The sequence below is a fragment of the Dendrobates tinctorius genome, unplaced genomic scaffold (genome assembly GCF_039654945.1).
Source record: "Dendrobates tinctorius isolate UK_male_01 unplaced genomic scaffold, ASM3965494v1 ptg000020l, whole genome shotgun sequence".
NCBI classification, from domain to species: Eukaryota; Metazoa; Chordata; class Amphibia; order Anura; family Dendrobatidae; genus Dendrobates; species Dendrobates tinctorius.
The window spans coordinates 15288292-15308986 of record NW_027361688.1 but is presented as its reverse complement, the minus strand read 5'-3'; the positions used below and the strand labels follow the sequence as shown (position 1 = coordinate 15308986).

The window sequence follows — 20695 nt, the reverse complement described above, 5'->3', positions numbered from 1 at the left end:
ATCTAAGACTTGAGGGCGCAACAGCAGCTTGGATAGTGAGCCGGGACTCAGGAGAGAGGAGTCCCCGAAGCAGGCTACAGCTGTCTGCCGTGCAAGTAAGGTTCTTGAGAACATCTGTCAGGAGGAACTCCAGTGTAACTCAGTACTAGGAGTACTTCATTCGAATAAGCGCTAGGAAAGAGACTGCACAGCCCATCTGCTAGAGAGAATCCCTGAGCTGCTTCCAGGCTAGCCTGCTCCAGTACCATCTGTAATCAGGACCCTGGACTGCATTTATCAAGTAAAGGTACAGAGATTGCACCCCGCTGTGTCTTTGTCTGCTTCCTACCCTTCCGGCACTGCTACATCCCCGTGCCAATCACATCTACATTGCCCTGGGACTACAGCTTCACCTGTGGGGAGCTTTTACATCTTTGCTGCATCATACTATCAGTGCCAGTGGATCTGCATGCAGCGTCGGCTTTACATCTCACTTGCCGAACACCACAGGTGGCGTCACGAACTATTCATTTAAGCAACTACATTCCACCATTCAATCTCCCCCATTACTTGGGCGCCCAGGGCCATGGACCGGGTCACCACTGCTGTAACACATCCCGCTGACACCGGCCCGGTACCGAGTACCCCACAGCCCTGGGAGGGCGACCCATAAGAGGCACTTGTCTTCAGCACCCCGGCGCATTACTGTACATGGGTGTGTGAGACTTGTGCTGTGAGGCCTTAGGCGCGTGCAGGCTGCATGTAGCCGGAGTTGTGGGCTTGCCAGGACCAGATGTTTCACAGTTCAATGAGGGAAACCACTTTTCCAAAATCACCCCTAAGGCAGCTCTGCTCACTTAGCACTTTCAGCTCTTTCTAACTAACTAACTAACTAAGTAACTAACTAACTAGCTAGCTAACTAACTAACTAACATGAAGCAGAATCTTGATCTAACACTAAACCTCACTTATGTGGGCCAGTCTCAAACATCAACTCTTTTTTAACCTGCAGTCTGTTGCTGGGCAGACTTAACCTTTCACACATTTCTATGCAAACATTACAACACCTATTTCTATCATGCATTTCATTATCACATCCTACATTATACATTATATACTTACACTAGGAAGCAGCACAGTTTAGTGAGCTATAGCTGTCCAATAATCCAGCACCCAGCAGAGATTATAACACTGAATCAAAGGATTTTACTGTTAGGACCCCTTTAAAGGGAATCTGTCACCGGGTTTTTGCTAAGCATTCTGAGAGCAACATAATGTATGAATATAGACCCTGATTCTAGAGATGTGTCACTTACAGGGCTGCTTTCTGTGACTTTGATACGATCATTGTTTTCTCTGCTGCAGATCTAGCATCGCTCAGAATGCTGAGCTCTGTATAACTCCGCCCACACCACTGATTGGCAGATTTCTGTGCACACTGTACATAAGCAGAAAGCTGCCAATAAGTGGTGGGGGGCGGAGTCACACAGGGAAGCTGACTAAGACACACAAGACATCTAGTCCTGCAGTGATAATCTCCACTGATTTTACTGAAATAGCAATGCACAGCCCAGTAAGTGACACACCACTGGAATCAGTGTCTCAGCCCCTACATTATGGTGCTCTCAGATTAGATAGCAAAAAACTGCTGACAGATTCTCTTTAAGCATGCTTAGCTAGAGAAGATCTGCCCGTCCGCTCACCTTATCTGCGATACAGGTGACACTGGTGCAGCCGCACTCATTAGTGTGAATAGAAGATGAATATCCGGACGGACAGGTGTCGGTGGAATTGGAACAGCTGCATGTACACTCGTAGGTATCACAGCACTCGGTGGTCTTCCTAGAAAGCCTTTTGTAAGGTGGGCAGCTGGGACGACGTAGCAGCGGACAGGTTTCCCTTCTGCAGGCTGATAATATGAAGCAAAGGACGACAAAGAACTTTACCAGAAGATTCATATTCACATACAGCATGTAGCACGGTTCTTCCTGTAAGGCCCAAGCGGATTGTGGTTCCACCATTGTGGTATAGCAGCTAAACCTCAATGGTCTCAGAAGCCCCTCTCTCCAGTGATCAGTTGATCGAAAGTGGGAGGAGTAATACCTTGGCAAGGGGGTTGTCCTTCCTGAAGAACCATATATAAAATCATATCAATGCACCTATCAGGTGAAAATTTGACAAAACACACGAGAATCTTAGAGGAACCCATAGATTTTGGGGGGATTGGATGATCCCCTAATATATAGGGTGTATTGAGACTCTTCTCTACAGTAGTGACAGATGTTGAGGGAAGGAGAGATCAGGCATATTGAATTTCAACATGCCCAATTCTTTAATTCTCTGTGAAAATAATATGGCGTCATAGGTGTTTCCACATGCACGCTCAGCTGAGATGTGCATGCATGTTTAAGGAGACAGGATGAATAAATTCTGGGGTGTACCTAAAAAGTTTTACTTTTCTGATCATTGGGGGTCCGACTGCTGTTACTATAGCCAGCAAACTTAAGAAACTCAGTCTTGATCGGAGCAGAGTTGCACGTGCCGGACCTCCGCTCCATTCATTGTCTAAGGAACTATTGGAAATAGCAGAGTGGTGTACACAGATTTCTCAGATCTCTGAAGGTCCCAACGATCGGACCCCCAGCAATCAACAAGATCTCTATCTATCTTATAGATAGGAAATAACTTGATATTTGGGGAATAAACCTTTAAGTCTTAGTTACTATATCAAACATATAAAATACTGCCTATATGAATATATTTGTTTTATATCTCTAGAATAGGATTTAAAAAGTTAGGGGGGGGGGGAATTAGATTTTGTAGCATCACATTATTATTGCATTTGGAAACCCAGTTCTGCTACATCTAAACGGATGTGATATATTCCATGTCACTGCTGTCGTATTGGAGAAATGGAATTTCCAGGACATCATGGGAGAAAACAGCGAAGGAGGTGATCACCGCGCATCAGCTGGGGAAAATAAACAGCGCCATCTGCCGACTTTGTGGAAAATTGCTAGAAAATAATTCTATCACTCTCAGGAATTTCCAGAAATAAGGTTTTTTTTCTTTGGATCATGATTATGTCCAGATATTTCTACATGGAGAGAGGTCTGGCTGGCATAAGACGAAAAAAGAATCAATCTAAGTCATTTTTAGGGATCTGGGAAAATTGAGTATAGGTCTTATTGGAACTATTATAGGAGCCATACTGATTGTTACCCAGGTTATTGTTATTAAGCCACCTTTTTTGCATTTTTTTTACTTGCAGGATAGAAGTTATGTGTTTTTCCGATATGTGGGGGTCCTATACAATATAGGTTCTCAGAATTAGGTGTAGACCCATGCAAAACCATGATTTGTGCCAAATGAGAAACTCACCTCAGCTATGTGAGATAAGTTTTATGTAAATCCACATTATCTCACTATGATTTATATGAAATGACAAACTCAGCTCTACTACATCAGGCAACCTCTGCGTTGCTGCATTTGACGCCTAAAACTGCAACGTCGAACAAACTCAGCTCTGCTATACTCAGCAAACTCAGCTCTGCTATACTCAGCAAACTCAGCGCTGCTATTCCCAGCAAACTCAGCTCTGCTATTCCCAGCAAATTCAGCTCTGTTGTATGCACCTAACTGAATTCCTCCATATCAGACAAGTTCGGCTCCGCTACATCTATTTTTAGGCATTCAAAGCGTCGGATCCATGTAAATATATACGTGTGACTGATGCAGCTGTCACATTTGACAGCCAGTCTGCTGTACAGTCAGGAACATATGCTCGTACCCCGCTTATGGTTCTCTCTGGAGTTTCCCGTGTGAAAAGCCTTCTTCTCGGCGTTATCGCCTCTCGAAGGAAGCTCACTGCTTTGGAATGTGTAGAGAAAATCCTTGGCCAAGCTGGTGGTATGGAATCGGAGTTTGGGTAATAATACGGAGGGATCAAGAGTTTCGTAGCAGAATATAAAAAAAGAGTCAGATTGAAACCAAAGGTCAAGTGTTGAAAGAATCAGCAGCGGAATGTGGATTTCATGTCATTTTTTATTTATGGCCGATCAGATCTTCACATTACACAACAGGCCGACCCTACAAACATAGATGGGATAATGCGCCCCTGTCCCCCAAGAATTTAGGGAGGTATTCTGTAATGGGAAGAGTAGCAGCTATATTATTCCATTTAGAGGGATGTATATGGGGGGAAGGAAGGCTCCCTGCCACGCCACTTATATATGTGGTCTATACCTGTTTTGGTTCAGGAGTTGCACCTTTTATCACTTTACCCTCTTTTTTTATACAAATGAATGCAATTAGTGTCCTTCATCCTGTCCTGTACTAAACAGGCAACTCAATGATTTAAATAGAATCTGTGTAATACCAAATTTCCCCTCTGGAGGCAATGTAGAGAAATTGAACGCTTACTGATTGGTTTCTCGACTGATCGGTGAGAGTCTCAGCAGAAGGTCACCTTGTAGCACACCTATGACTTAACAAATAGGTATTGACCAAAGTTGAGAGCCATTTTATTGCCGTTAATGCAAGAATTTATATGGACAGGATTTTTCAAACCATAAATACAATAAAAAACAAAGCCAGTGTTAAACCTACCGCACTCATAGACAGGTTTGCATTCTCCTGGGTTGGTCAGGACTAGCTCCATTCCATTCTCACAATGTGGCACCGGAGGGATTTCACAGGAGGATTTATCACAAACTGGAATACAAAAGGTACAACATGTACAAAAAATAAGGTTAAGTATAAATTTTAATAAACTGACAAAAAAAATAAAACTTTATTAAAAAATATAGAACAGTGGTGCCAAATTTTTTCAGGTCATCAGGCCACTTCAGAGACCCACTATGGAACCCTACCGTACATCACCATACTGTGCTGGTCATGTTGTTCTTCATGCCATTTTATCTGCTGGTCATTCTGGCTAGGTGATATTTCATTAATATGAGCCAAAAACTAAATCAATAACTCTTGAATACAAGTGCAAAACATAGCCATGACCCCTTTAACAGCATTCAGACACCTTTATTAGATTGTGCAATTATTTTAAAATCACAGAAAAATCAGACTTCAAAAATAGTATTTAGACTCTAGAACCCCAAATTGATTTAGGTTTCAAACTGTAAAACTGAACTGAGATCCAAAAATCAATTCAAACCCCAGCCCTCGGATCCCTCCCAAAAAATCAGTCCTGATAGTTTAGACCCCAGAAAATTAGTTCAGACCAAAGATTTCAGCACCCAAAAGATAATTCAGATCAAAGACCTCAGACCCCATGATTTATACCACAAAAATTAATTCAGACTAGAAAGAATTATATCAGACCAGTAGCCCAAACAATTAACTCAGATCTCTGAACCCCTAAAAATTAATTTAGACCTCTGCTCCTAGACCCCAAAATTAATTCACACTCACACCTCAAGCTCAAGATGCTCATACCATAGACCATACTCACTCACCTTTCTGGCCTCTCAGGTCCTCACCGTCACCCATCTGGTCCTCGTCTAATCATCCGATCCTCACCACTTGTGCTGAAATCCCCAGGTCTCACATCCTGAGATGGGATTCCTGGCTTTCATGACACCAGAGATGGTTCTACGAAAGCGCGCAAAGGTTCATGACATGCACAATGACCTTACACGTGCATGGGAATAACCATCCTTGGTCTATTCAGGGACAGAAGTCCTGACTCAGTGTGACATGCCTGGGGATCTTAGAGCAAACCGAGGAGATCAGAAGATGAGATGAGGAGCAGACACTGAGGAGTGCATGGACTAATTAGCAGAGCAGTGAGGTAAATAGAAGTATTTTTTTCTTATTTTTAAGAGAGTGTGTCACCAGGTTTGGCCGATATGAGGTAAGGCCACCACCTTTCAAGCCTGATATACAACATTCTATAATGTTGTCTATCTGCCACCTATTTGACCTGAAAGAGAAGAAAAATAGCTTTTATTATGCTCAACTGCGGGGCGGTCCGGTCCAAGGGTGTTGTTGGTCCTGGTTCCGGCGACTCCCATCTCCCGTCTCTATGTAATCCCCCCCACAGTCTCCCCAGCATCACACTCCCGCCCTATTGAGGGGCAGGGCAGAGAAGTACGCCTGTGGAGGAGCACGATGCCGGGGATACAGCAAGGATGAGCTAGGGACGTGGTATCCACAAGAAGAAGAAGAAGGGAGGCACATCACCTAGATCAGGAACACCCCTTGAACCGGACTGTCCCGCAGGTCGGTTCGGGGGACAGATAGGCAGCATTATAAAATACTGTCTACCATACTTGACCTTACCTCATATCGGCCAAACCTGGTTACAGGTTTCCTCTAGCCTTTTGATGGCCCTTTATTGTACAGAAAAATGGTGGCCAGTGGATGCATTTTTGTTGAATCCCCGTAGAAACAACACATTTTGGCGAATACAGAATTTTGTAAAATTCATTTCTACTTGAAGGAAAGAAATGTAAAAAAATGAGAAAAAAAATCATCAAAAACAAATATTTTGTATGTTGTAAACAAAGATAAGAAAGAGGCAGTCAATGAGTTTCTTGGCCTTTATCAGCTGTCGTACATCTGTGCTGACAGCAACATATCCCATTCGGCTTAATCTCTGAAATTTTAATGTGAAATGGTTTCAGAGGAAGGAAAAAAATATGATTCCAAATAAATGTAATGTAAAACATACAGAAAATCAAAGCAGCGTAAGCCGGAGATTTCTACTCCATAAAGCTCTGACATCTCATCCAAAGCCTGGGGCGACCATGCTTTATACCTACATGGGCAGATTAAGACCCAGCATGACATAACGTTTCCATGGAAAGGAAGTAAAAAATTTGTCAAAGGTGGGATTAAAGAAATTTAAAATCATTAACTAAAAAATGTTTACATGTAAAAAAAAAAGTGGGATTTTCACATGAGGAGAAGAATTGTTATGTTCCGTCTTGGTGTTTTTCTCTATGGTAACATCTCAGCAACAAGAAGAGACCATCGGTGAACCAACTTGTCCGAACAGGATGTAACCTTCAGAGACGGCAGGAATCCTCACCTTTCCCTGAGGTCTTTCCACTATGTTTAGTCTCGCCCAAGTTTTTACATACAAAAGACACCTGAAGGTGTACAAGAGATTAAGTGTCTCAACTAGAAGAATTCAAGAAAACATGAGTAACACAGTAGGAAGTTGGCAGGTAAAGGGGTTATCCCCAAAAAAAGCATGATCGTATGATTGCTAGGGGTCACCAATCACTAGATCAGGGGATCAAAAGTCCTTTAGACATGTAGACTTGGGACCCCAACTTGGTGATTATGGATTCAATATCTCCAAGGATTTGGAAAGATTAGGGCATTTAAAAAAATATCCAGTAAGCGGACAATTCTGTTAATTAGAGATGAATGGATTTTTTGAAATTCAGTTCGCATTTACGAAGAAAGAGCGGACCCCGCTAACAATAAGAGCTAACACTCTACAGGAGAGAGGGAGGACCCTGCTGACCATAAGAGCTTACACTCTACAGGAGAGAGGGAGGACCCTGCTGACCATAAGAGCTTACACTCTACAGGAGAGAGAGGACCCCACTGACCATAAGAGGTTACACTCTGCAGGAGAGAGAGAGGACCCCACTGACCATAAGACCTTACACTCTACAGGAAAGAGAGAGGACCCCGCTGAAAATAAGAGCTTAAACTCTACAGGAGAGAGAGGACCCCACTGACCATAAGACCTTACACTCTACAGGAGAGAGAGAGGACCCCACTGACCATAAGAGCTTACACTCTACATGAGAGAGAGAGAGGACCCCATTGACCATAAGAGCTTACACTCTACAGGAGAGAGAGAACCTCACTGACCATAAGCGCTTACACTCTACAGGAGAGAGAGAGGATCCCACTGACCGTAAGAGCTAACACTCTACAGGAGAGAGAGAGGCCCTCACTGACCATAAGAGCTTACATTCTACAGGAGAGAGAGGACCCCACTGACCATAAGAGCTTACACTCTACAGGAGAGAGAGGACCCCACTGACCATAAGCGCTTACACTTTACAGAAGAGAGAGGACCCCACTGACCGTAAGAGCTTACACTCTACAGGAGAGAGAGAGGCCCTCACAGACCATAAGAGCTTACACTCTACAGGAGAGAGAGGACCCGACTGACCATAAGAGCTTACACTCTACAGGAGAGAGAGAGGCCCTCACTGACCATAAGAGCTTACACTCTACAGGAGAGAGAGAACCTCACCGACCATAAGCGCTTACACTCTACAGGAGAGAGAGAGGATCCCACTGACCGTAAGAGCTTACACTCTACAGGAGAGAGAGAGGCCCTCACTGACCATAAGAGCTTACACTCTACAGGAGAGAGAGGACCCCACTGACCATAAGAGCTTACACTCTACAGGAGAGAGAGGACCCCACTGACCATAAGCGCTTACACTCTACAGAAGAGAGAGAGGACCCCACTGACCGTAAGAGCTTACACTCTACAGGAGAGAGAGAGGCCATCACAGACCACAAGAGCTTACACTCTACAGGAGAGAGAGGACCCCACTGACCATAAGAACTTACACTCTACAGGAGAGAGAAAGGCCCTCACTGACCATAAGAGCTTACACTCTACAGGAGAGAGAGAGAGGGATCCCACTGACCATAAGAGCTTACACTCTACAGGAGAGAGAGAGGCCCTCACTGACCATAAGAGCTTACACTCTACAGGAGAGAGAGGACCCCACTGACCATAAGAGCTTACACTCTACAGGAGAGAGAGAGAGGACCCCACTGACCATAAGAGCTTACACTCTACAGGAGAGAGAGAGGACCCCACTGACTATAAGAACTTACACTCTACAGGAGAGAGAGAGGACCCCACTGACCGTAAGAGCTTACACTCTACAGGAGAGAGAGAGGCCCTCACAGACCACAAGAGCTTACACTCTACAGGAGAGAGAGGATCCCACTGACCATAAGAACTTACACTCTACAGGAGAGAGAAAGGCCCTCACTGACCATAAGAGCTTACACTCTACAGGAGAGAGAGAGAGGACCCCACTGACCATAAGAGCTTACACTCTACAGGAGAGAGAGAGGCCCTCACTGACCATAAGAGCTTACACTCTACAGGAGAGAGAGGACCCCACTGACCATAAGAGCTTACACTCTACAGGAGAGAGAGAGAGGACCCCACTGACCATAAGAGCTTACACTCTACAGGAGAAAGAGAGGACCCCGCTGACAATAAGATCTTACACTTTAGAGGAGAGAGAGGACCCCACTGACCATAAGAGCTGACACTCTACAGGAGAGTTAGAACCTCACTGACCATAAGAGCTTACACTCTACAGGAGAGCGAGAGGACCCCGCTAACCATAAGAGCTTACACTCTACAAGAGAGAGAGAGTACCCCACTGACCATAAGACCTTACATTCTACAGGAGAGAGAGAGGACCCCACTGACCATAAGAGCTTACACTCTACAGGAGAGAGAGAGAGGACCCCACTGACCATAAGAGCTTACACTCTACAGGAGAGCGAGAGGACCCCACTGACTATAAGAACTTACACTGTACAGGAGAGAGAGCGGACCCCACTGACCATAAGAGGTTACACTCTAAAGGAGCGAGAGAGAGGACCCCGCTAACAATAAAAGCTTACGCTCTACAGGAGAAAGAGAGGATCCCACTAACCATAAGAACTTACACTCTACAGAAGAGAGAACCCGGCTGACCATAAGAGCTTACACTCTACAGGAGAGTGAGGACCCCACTGACCATAAGAGCTTACACTCTACATGAGAGTGGACTCCACTGACCATAAGAGTTTACACTCTACAGGAGAGAGAGGACCCCGCTGACCACAGAAGCTTACACTCTACAGGAGAGAGAGGACTCCACTGACCATAAGAGCTTACACTCTACAGGAGAGAGAGGACCCCACTGACCATAAGAGCTTACACTCTACAGGAGAGAGAGGACCCCACTGACCATAAGAACTTATACTCTACAGGAGAGAGAGGACCAGATGGACCATAAGAGCTTACAATCTACAGGAGAGAGAGAGGACCCCACTGACCATAAGAACTTACACTCTACAGGAGAGAGAGGACCCCATAGACCATAAGAGCTTACAATCTACAGGAGAGAGAGAGGACCCCACTGACCATAAGAACTTACACTCTACAGGAGAGAGAGGACCCCACGGACCATAAGAGCTTACAATCTACAGGAGAGAGGACCCCACTGACCATAAGAACTTACACTCTACAGGAGAGAGAGGACCCCATAGACCATAAGAGCTTACAATCTACAGGAGAGAGAGAGGACCCCATTGACCATAAAAGCTTACATTCTTAAGGAGAGAGAGGATTCCACTGACTATAAGAACTTACACTCTACAGGAGAGAGAGGATTCCACTGACCATAAGAGCACACACTCTACAGGAGAGAGAGAGGACCCCACTGACCATAAGAGCTTACACTCTACAGGAGAGAGAGGACCCCACTGACCATAAGAGCTTACACTCTACAGGAGAGAGAGGACCCCTCTGACCATAAGAGGTTTCACTCTACAGGAGAGAGAGAGGACCCCACTGACCATAAGAGCTTACACTCTACAGGAGAGAGAGAGAACCACACTGACCATAAGAACTTACACTCTACAGGAGAGAGGAGCCCACTGACCATAAGAGCACACACTCTACAGGAGAGAGAGATGACCCCACTGACCATAAGAGCTTACACTCTACAGGAGAGAGAGGACCCCACTAACCATAAGAGGTTTCACTCTACAGGAGAGAGAGAGAGGATCCCACTGCCCATAAGAGCTTACACTCTACAGAAGAGAGAGAGGACCACACTGACCATAAAAACTTACACTCTACAGGAGAGAGAGGATCCCACTGACCATAAGAGCTTACACTCTACAGGAGAGAGAGAGGACCCTGCTGACCACAGGAGCTTACACTCTACAGGAGATAGCAGACCCCACTGACCATAAGAGCTTACACTCTACAGGAGAGAGAGAGAGGACCCCACTGACCATAAGAGCTTACACTCTACAGGAGAAAGAGAGGACCCCGCTGACAATAAGAGCTTACACTTTATAGGAGAGAGAGGACCCCAATGACCATAACAGCTTACACTCTACAGGAGAGAGAGAGGGGACCCCACTGACCATAAGAGCTTACACTCTACAGAAGAGAGAGGATCCCACTGACCATAAGAGCTTACATTCTTAAGGAGAGAGAGAGGACCCCGCTGACCATAAAAGCTTACACTCTACAGGAGAGAGAGAGGACCCCACTGACCATAAAAGCTTACATTCTTAAGGAGAGAAAGAGGACCCCACTGACCATAAGAGCTGACACTCTACAGGAGAGAGAGAACCTCACTGACCATAAGAGCTTACACTCTACAGGAGAGAGAGAGGACCCCACTGACCATAAAAGCTTACATTCTTAAGGAGAGAAAGAGGACCCGGCTAACCATAAGAGCTTACACTCTACAGGAGAAGGAGAGGACCCTGCTGAAAATAAGAGCTTACACTTTATAGGAGAGAGAGGACCCCAATGACCATAGCATCTTACTCTCTACAGGAGAGAGAGGACCCTACTGACCATAAGAGCTTACACTCTACAGAAGACAGAGGATCCCACTGACCATAAGAGCTTACACTCTACAGGAGAGAGAGGACTCCGCTGACCATAAGAGCTTACACTCTACAGGAGAGAGAGAGTACCCCACTGACCATAAGAGCTTACACTCTACAGGAGAGAGAGAGGACCCCACTGACCATAAGACCTTACATTCTACAGGAGAGAAAGGACCCCGCTGACCATAAGAGATTACATTCTACAGGAGAGAGAGAGAGGACCCCACTGACCATAAAAGCTTACACTCTACAGGAGAGAGAGAGGACCCCACTGACCATAAGAGCTTACATTCTACAGGAGAGATAGGACCCCACTGACCATAAGAGCTTACACTCTACAGGAGAGAGAGGGGACACCGCTGCCCATAAGAGCTTACATTCTACAGGAGAGATAGGACCCCACTGACCATAACAGCTTACACTCTACAGGAGAGAGAAAGGACCCCACTGACCATAAGAGCTTACACTCTACAAGACAAAGAGGGGACCCCGCTGACCATAAGAGCTTACACTCTACAGGAGAGAGAGGACCGCACTGACCATAAGAGCTTACACTCTACATGAGAGAGAGGACCCCACTGACCATAAGACCTTACACTCTACAGGAGAGAGAGAGGACCCCACTGACCATAAGAGCTTACACTCTACATGAGAGAGAGGACCCTGCTGACCATAAGAGCTTACACTCTGCAGAAGAGAGAACTCGGCTGACCATAAGAGCCTACACTCTACAGGAGAGAGAGGACCCTGCTGACCATAAGAGCTTACACTCTACAGGAGAGTGAGGACCCCACTGACCATAAGAGCTTACACTCTACATGAGAGAGTGGACTCCACTGACCATAAGAGTTTACACTCTACAGGAGAGAGAGGACCGCGCTGACCACATGAGCTTACAATCTACAGGAGAGAGAGGACCGCACTGACCATAAGAGCTTACACTCTACATGAGAGAGAGGACCTCACTGACCATAAGACCTTACACTCTACAGGAGAGAGAGAGGACCCCACTGACCATAAGAGCTTACACTCTACAAGACAGAGAGGGGACCCCGCTGACCATAAGAGCTTACACTCTACAGGAGAGATAGGACCCCACTGACCATAAGAGCTTACACTCTACAGGAGAGAGAGAGGACCCCACTGACCATAAGAGCTTACACTCTACAAGACAGAGAGGGGACCCCGCTGACCATAAGAGCTTACACTCTACAGGAGAGAGAGGACCGCACTGACCATAAGAGCTTACACTCTACATGAGAGAGAGGACCCCACTGACCATAAGACCTTACACTCTACAGGAGAGAGAGAGGACCCCACTGACCATAAGAGCTTACAATTTACATGAGAGAGAGGACCCTGCTGACCATAAGAGCTTACACTCTACAGAAGAGAGAACTCGGCTGACCATAAGAGCCTACACTGTACAGGAGAGAGAGGACCCTGCTGACCATAAGAGCTTACACTCTACAGGAGAGTGAGGACTCCACTGACCATAAGAGTTTACACTCTACAGGAGAGAGAGGACCGCGCTGACCACAGGAGCTTACAATCTACAGGAGAGAGAGGACCCCACTGACCATAAGATCTTACACTCTACAGGAGAGAGAGGACCCCACTAACCATAAGATCTTACACTTTACAGGAGAGAGAGGACCCCACTGACCATAAGAACTTACACTCTACAGGAGAGAGAGGACCCCACGGACCATAAGAGCTTACAATCTACAGGAGAGAGAGAGGACCCTGCTGACCATAAGAGATTACACTCTACAGGAGAGAGAGGAACTCACTGACCATACAAGCACACACTCTACAGGAGAGAGAGAGGACCCCAATGACCATAAGAGCTTACATTCTACAGGAGAGAGAGGACCCCTCTGACCATAAGAGGTTTCACTCTACAGGAGAGAGAGAGGACCCCAGTGACCATAAGAACTTACACTCTACAGGAGAGAGAGGATCCCACTGACCATAAGAGCTTACACTCTACAGGAGAGAGAGAGGACCCTGCTGACCACAGGAGCTTACACTCTACAGGAGAAAGAGAGGTCCCCGCTGACAATAAGAGCTTACACTTTATAGGAGAGAGAGGACCCCAATGACCATAACAGCTTACACTCTACAGGAGAGAGAGAGGACCCCACTGACCATAAGAGCTTACAATCTACAGGAGAGAATGGATCCCACTGACCATAAGAGCTTACACTCTGCAGAAGAGAGAGGATCCCACTGACCATAAGAGCTTACACTCTACAGGAGAGAGAGGACCCCGCTGACCATAAGAGCTTACACTCTACAGGAGAGAGAGGACCCCGTTGACCATAAGAGCTTACATTCTACAGGAGAGAGAGAGAGGACCCCGCTGACCTTAAGAGCTTACACTCTACAGGAGAGATAGAGGACCCCACTGACCATAAGAGCTTACACTCTACATGAGAGAGAGAGAGGACCCCATTGACCATAAGAGCTTACACTCTACAGGAGAGAGAGAACCTCACTGACCATAAGAGCTGACACTCTACAGGAGAGAGAGTATCCCGCTGACCATAAGAGCTTACACTCTACAGGAGAGAGAGGACCCCTCTGACCATAAGAGGTTTCACTCTACAGGAGAGAGAGAGGACCCCACTGACCATAAGAACTTACACTCTACAGGAGAGAGAGGATCCCACTGACCATAAGAGCTTACACTCTACAGGAGAGAGAGAGGACCCTGCTGACCACAGGAGCTTACACTCTACAGGAGATAGCGGACCCCACTGACTATAAGAGCTTACACTCTACAGGAGAGAGAGAGAGGACCCCACTGACCATAAGAGCTTACACTCTACAGGAGAAAGAGATGTCCCCGCTGACAATAAGAGCTTACACTTTATAGGAGAGAGAGGACCCCAATGACCATAACAGCTTACACTCTACAGGAGAGGGAGAGGACCCCACTGACCATAAGAGCTTACACTCTACAGGAGAGAGAGGATCCCACTGACCATAAGAGCTTACACTCTACAGAAGAGAGAGGATCCCACTGACCATAAGAGCTTACACTCTACAGGAGAGAGAGGACCCCGCTGACCATAAGAGCTTACACTCTACAGGAGAGAGAGGACCCCGTTGACCATAAGAGCTTACATTCTACAGGAGAGAGAGAGAGGACCCCGCTGACCTTAAGAGCTTACACTCTACAGGAGAGACAGAGGACCCCACTGACCATAAGAGCTTACACTCTACATGAGAGAGAGAGAGGACCCCATTGACCATAAGAGCTTACACTCTACAGGAGAGAGAGAACCTCACTGACCATAAGAGCTGACACTCTACAGGAGAGAGAGGACCCCGCTGACCATAAGAGCTTACACTCTACAGGAGAGAGAGAGGACTCCACTGACCATAAGAGCTTACACTCTACAGGAGAGACAGGACCCCACTGACCATAAGAGCTTACACTCTACAGGAGAGAGAGAGGACCCCGCTAACCATAAGAGCTTACACTCTAAAGGAGAGAGAGAGAGGACCCCGCTAACAATAAGAGCTTACGCTCTACAGGAGAAAGAGAGGATCCCACTGACCATAAGAACTTACACTGTACAGGAGAGAGAGAGGACCCCACTGACCATAAGAGCTGACACTCTACAGGAGAGCGAGAGGACCCCGCTAACCATAAGAGCTTACACTCTACAGGAGAAAGAGAGGACCCTGCTGAAAATAAGAGCTTCCACTTTATAGGAGAGAGAGGACCCCACTGACCATAGCATCTTACACTTTACAGGAGAGAGAGAGGACTCCACTGACCATAAAAGCTTACACTCTACAGGAGAGAGAGAGGACCCCACTGACCATAAGAGCCTACACTCTACAGAAGAGAGAGGATCCCACTGACCATAAGAGCTTACACACTACAGGAGAGAGAGGACCCCACTGACCATAAGAGCTTACACTCTACAGAAGAGAGAGAGGACCCCACTGACCATAAGAGCTGACACTCTACAGGAGAGCGAGAGGACCCCGCTAACCATAAGAGATTACACTCTACAGGAGAGAGAGAGAGGACCCTACTGACCATAAGAGCTTACACTCCACAGGAGAGAGAGGACTGCACTGACCATAAGAGCTTACACTCTACAGGAGAGACAGAGGATCCCACTGACCATAAGAGCTTACACTCTACATGAGAGAGAGAGAGGACCCCATTGGCCATAAGAGTTTACACTCTACAGGAGAGAGAGAACCTCATTGACCATAAGCGCTTACACTCTACAGGAGAGAGAGAGGACCCCACTGACCGTAAGAGCTTACACTCTACAAGAGAGAGAGAGGACCCCACTGACCTTAAGAGCTTACACTCTACAGGAGAGAGAGGCCCTCACTGACCATAAGAGCTTACACTCTACAGGAGAGAGAGGACCCCACTGACCATAAGAGCTTACACTCTACAGGAGAAAGAGAGGACCCCGCTGACAATCAGAGCTTATACTTTATAGGAGAGAGAGGACCCCAATGACCATAACAGTTTACACTCTACAGGAGAGAGAGAGGACCCCACTGACCATAAGAGCTTACACTCTACAGGAAAAAGAGAGGACCCTGCTAACCTTAAGAGCATACACTCTACAGGAGAGAGAGAGAGGGCCCCACTGACCATAAGAGCTTACACTCTACAGAAGAGAGAGGATCCCACTGACCATAAGAGCTTACACTCTACAGGAGAGAGAGAGAGGACCCCACTGACCATAAGAGCTTACACTCTACAGGAGAGAGGACCCCACTGACCATAAGAGCTGACACTCTACAGGAGAGCGAGAGGACCCCGCTAACCATAAGAGCTTACACTCTACAGGAGAAAGAGAGGACCCTGCTGAAAATAAGAGCTTCCACTTTACAGGAGAGAGAGGACCCCACTGACCATAAGAGCTTACACTCTACAGAAGTGAGAGGATCCCACTGACCATAAGAGCTTACACTCTACAGGAGAGAGAGGACCCTACTGACCATAAGAGCTTACACTCTACAGGAGAGAGAGAGTACCCAACTGACCATAAGAGCTTACACTCTACAGGAGAGAGAGAGGACCCCACTGACCATAAGACCTTACATTCTACAGGAGAGCGAGGACCCTGCTGACCATAAGAGATTACACTCTACAGGAGAGAGAGAGAGGACCCCACTGACCATAAGAGCTTACACTCTACAGGAGAGAGAGAGGACCCCACTGACCATAAGAGCTTACACTCTACAGGAGAGAGAGAGGACCCCACTGACTATAAGAACTTGCACTGTACAGGAGAGAGAGGATCCTGCTGACCATAAGAACTTACACTCTACAGGAGAGAGAGAGGACCCCACTGACCATAAGAACTTACACTCTACAGGAGAGAGAGAGGACCCCACTGACCATAAGAACTTACACTTTACAGGAGAGAGAGAGGACCCCGCTGACCATAAGAGATTACACTCTACAGGAGAGAGAGAGAGGACCCCACTGACCATAAGAGCTTACACTCTACAGGAGAGAGAGAGGACCCCACTTACCATAAGAGCTTACACTCTACAGGAGAAAGAGAGGACCCCACTGACTATAAGAACTTGCACTGTACAGTAGAGAGAGGATCCTGCTGACCATAAGAACTTACACTCTACAGGAGAGAGAGAGGACCCCACTGACCATAAGAGCTTACACTCTACAGGAGAGAGAGAGGATCCTGCTGACCATAAGAACTTACACTCTACAGGAGAGAAAGAGGACCCAACTGACCATAAGAACTTACACTCTACAGGTGAGAGAGAGGACCCGCTGACCATAAGAACTTACTCTGTACAGGAGAGAGAGAATCCTGCTGACCATAAGATCTTACACTCTACAGGAGAGAGAGGACCCCGCTGACCACAGGAGCTTACACTCTACATGAAAGAGAGGACCCCACTGACCATAAGATCTTACACTCTACAGGAGAGAGAGGACCTCACTGACCATAAGAACTTACACTCTACAGGAGAGAGAGGACCCCGCTGACCACAGGAGCTTACACTCTACATGAAAGAGAGTACCCCACTAACCATAAGATCTTACACTCTACAGGAGAGAGAGGACCCCACTGACCATAAGAACTTACACTCTACAGGAGAGAGAGGACCCCACAGACCATAAGAGCTTACACTCTACAGGAGAGAGAGAGGACCCTGCTGACCATAAGAGCTTACACTCTACAGGAGAGAGAGCAACTCACTGACTGACAGAGCTTACACTCTACCGGAGAGAGAGGACCCCACTGACCATAAGAGCTTACATTCTACAGGAGAGAGAGAGGACCCCACTGACCATAAGAGGTTACACTCTACAGGAGAGAGAGGACCCCACTGACCATAATAGTTTACATTCTTCAGGAGAGAGAGAGGACCCCACTGACCATAAGAGCTTACACTCTACAGGAGAGAGAGGACCGCACTGACCATAAGAACTTACACTCTACAGGAGAGACAGGACCCCGCTGACCATAAGAACTTACACTCTACAGGAGAGAGAGGACCCCGCTGACCATAAGAAGTTATACTCTACAGGAGCGAGAGGACCCCGCTGACCATAAGAGCTTACACTCTACAGGAGATAGCGGACCCCACTGACCATGAGAACTTACACTCTGCTTTACAAACCTTGCTCTACTGGGAACTGCTGATCTGTGATTACCAGGTTCTGACGTCCGCTGTACAAGGTATGATAATCTGCTAGATCATGATGTCATAGCTGCAGGGCTTCATGGGGAGGCCTATGTGGCCATGCAAAGGACATTAGCCAGTTCTGATTCTTCAACAGTGTAGGAAATGGTGCAAGTTTTTTTTTCTGAACAGTGTATCAAATCTGAAAATATTTAAATTCACATGAAACTGAAGGATCTTTCAATTCAAATTCAATTTTTCACCAACCGATCCGCTCATCTCTACCTGTTTTTCCTTGATTTTAAGAGTATGTCTTACGTCTAAACTTTTATGATTTATTTTCATCAAAAATGAAGCAATTTTGAGAATAGTTTTATTTAGGAATTCCCTATAATTTGGTGTTTACAGCTTCTATACAGGACTGTATGTTTCCATGGTAACAGACTACAGACTACAAAACTGATGTAGTTTGATTTCGTATTGCCATCTTCATTCTTACTTATATATTTGGTAGGTAAGAAGTTCTTCCCTGTAATCCTGTCCTATGGGAGTTGGGAATGTCATGTTGATGTGATATCTAGGTACAGTAACAAAAAAAACCATATAAACCAAAAAGCCACACACGTTGACATCGCCCTGCTTTATCTGAAATGAATTAGTGCCTGGCTCTCTGCATCTATTGACGTGTCATTCTTGGAATTCATCGTACAAGATAGACACTGAGTCAGTCCTAATGACAAAAATATTTTCCACTGGAATATTAAGGTTTACGTCTTCAGATCTGCCAAAAAAACATGATATTTCCTAACCCACTATGGCCAGTGATCGAGACAAAATGTTTTATCCCTGAGAATGGAAGTAAAAACGTAATAGTTTAATCATAGGAAGCCAAAATTAGAGGGATGTATGAGAACACTAAGACTTAAAAAAAGAGAATATTCTACTTAACTGACAAAAATAAAAAGGTAAATAATGGTAATTTTTCTCTCTCAAAAATGTCAATTCAGGCAATTGACTAACATTTTACTGCCCCTCACAGCACCTACTATATTAAAAGATGGACCAGAAACTAAGATACCATTGTGTTTGGAGGGGAATATAGGTCTCAAGCCTATAGACTCTATACTCTGTACAAGTTCTAAGTGCCCATAGTGTTGTGGCATGAAAATCTAGGATCTCCACATTGCAAAATTCACATACACATCTGTATCACGTGCCTAACTCTGGCTACCAAAAAGACCACCGCGGTTCACCAGATTCAATAAGGAAGTCAATGATGGATGTTTTTGACTATTTTCTTCCTTTAAAATATGATGAACCCGCTAAAGAAACTCCCAAATACCAACATGTTCCACAACTATGATTATGACAAATGTCCACCAACAGGTGAAACTACTGTCAAAGGGCCAACACACCTGAGGCCTACCAATCACCATTGACCTGCCATCAGCTAGGTTTTCTTGTTGCATCTACAAAGCTTCCAAGGTCCAATATGAAACGCAATGATGGGCAAACCTGGTTCCCAACAAGGGTCCTGCCACTTAAGTGTATAGGTCCCAATAAATATTCTAATTATTCTCCAACTTAAATCTGCTAAATTTCTACTCGCAAACTCTCCTACAGTATCCAGGTGGCTCCTGTAAAAATGTAAGACCTCCCAGAAGAGTTGGTGATCCTCCTAAGCGCCACAAAAACAGTGGTTTTCTAGGGCATGCCACCAGGATGCTCTGTCATCAGAAAGAGCTGAGGTGTCCAATCATACATTCAAGGGGCGAGAAGGGACATGAAGTAAGGCGTTGCCTGTGAAAGGGTGCATGGTTTGGGGGAAAATGTTTAGAGGGCCACACTTTAACTCCTGCCATAAATGCTTCTGTCAAAGTTGGAAAGAATGACTAAATTATACATTATCAGAGTAAGAGATTTCATGGAGATCAAATGATTATCCTTCTGCATTCAGATGCCACCAAATGTTTCCCAAAGTCTAAAAGACGTGAATTACTGAGCAATTCGTTTTGGTTTATGAAGCTTAAATACTTCTGAATTAGACCCTGACAAAACTGTAGTTTTGACAAAATCATGATCGTATCACAAAGATACAGGGCCTAATTTCCCAAAGCGTTTGTAAAAAGTTTTGAAAAGTCAAAACATTTTGGTGCCACTCGAGGCTGTGCTAAAATTTTCCAATTTTTGGCATTTTCACGTCATTTTCACAGAGTTCCAACAAAGTGGACAGTACTTTTTTTTGGGACCTGAGCGTCGCTTATCACATTCATGATGGGTGACTGAGCTTGTTGAGCTACTGGATCACCCCCAGGGCTGTGGGTATACTCGGTACCGGGCCGGTGTCTTAAAGGGGAAGTGTCGCGGTAGCAGTGACCCGGTCCGTGGCCCTGAGTGTCCATGTAAATTAAGAAGATTGATG

General features: G+C 45.8%; 1 protein-coding gene across 1 annotated transcript in view; it reads right to left on the bottom strand.

The window, feature by feature from the left end:
* The window catches only part of VWF (von Willebrand factor), a 175099-nt gene that overhangs the window by 22482 nt on the left and 131922 nt on the right, over nucleotides 1-20695 (bottom strand). The window contains exons 41-42 of the mRNA XM_073567769.1: nucleotides 4588-4692; nucleotides 1683-1888 (exon numbers count right to left, since the gene is read on the bottom strand). Coding sequence (XP_073423870.1) covers nucleotides 1683-1888; nucleotides 4588-4692 — 311 coding nt within the window. The remainder of the gene's footprint in view (nucleotides 1-1682; nucleotides 1889-4587; nucleotides 4693-20695) is intronic.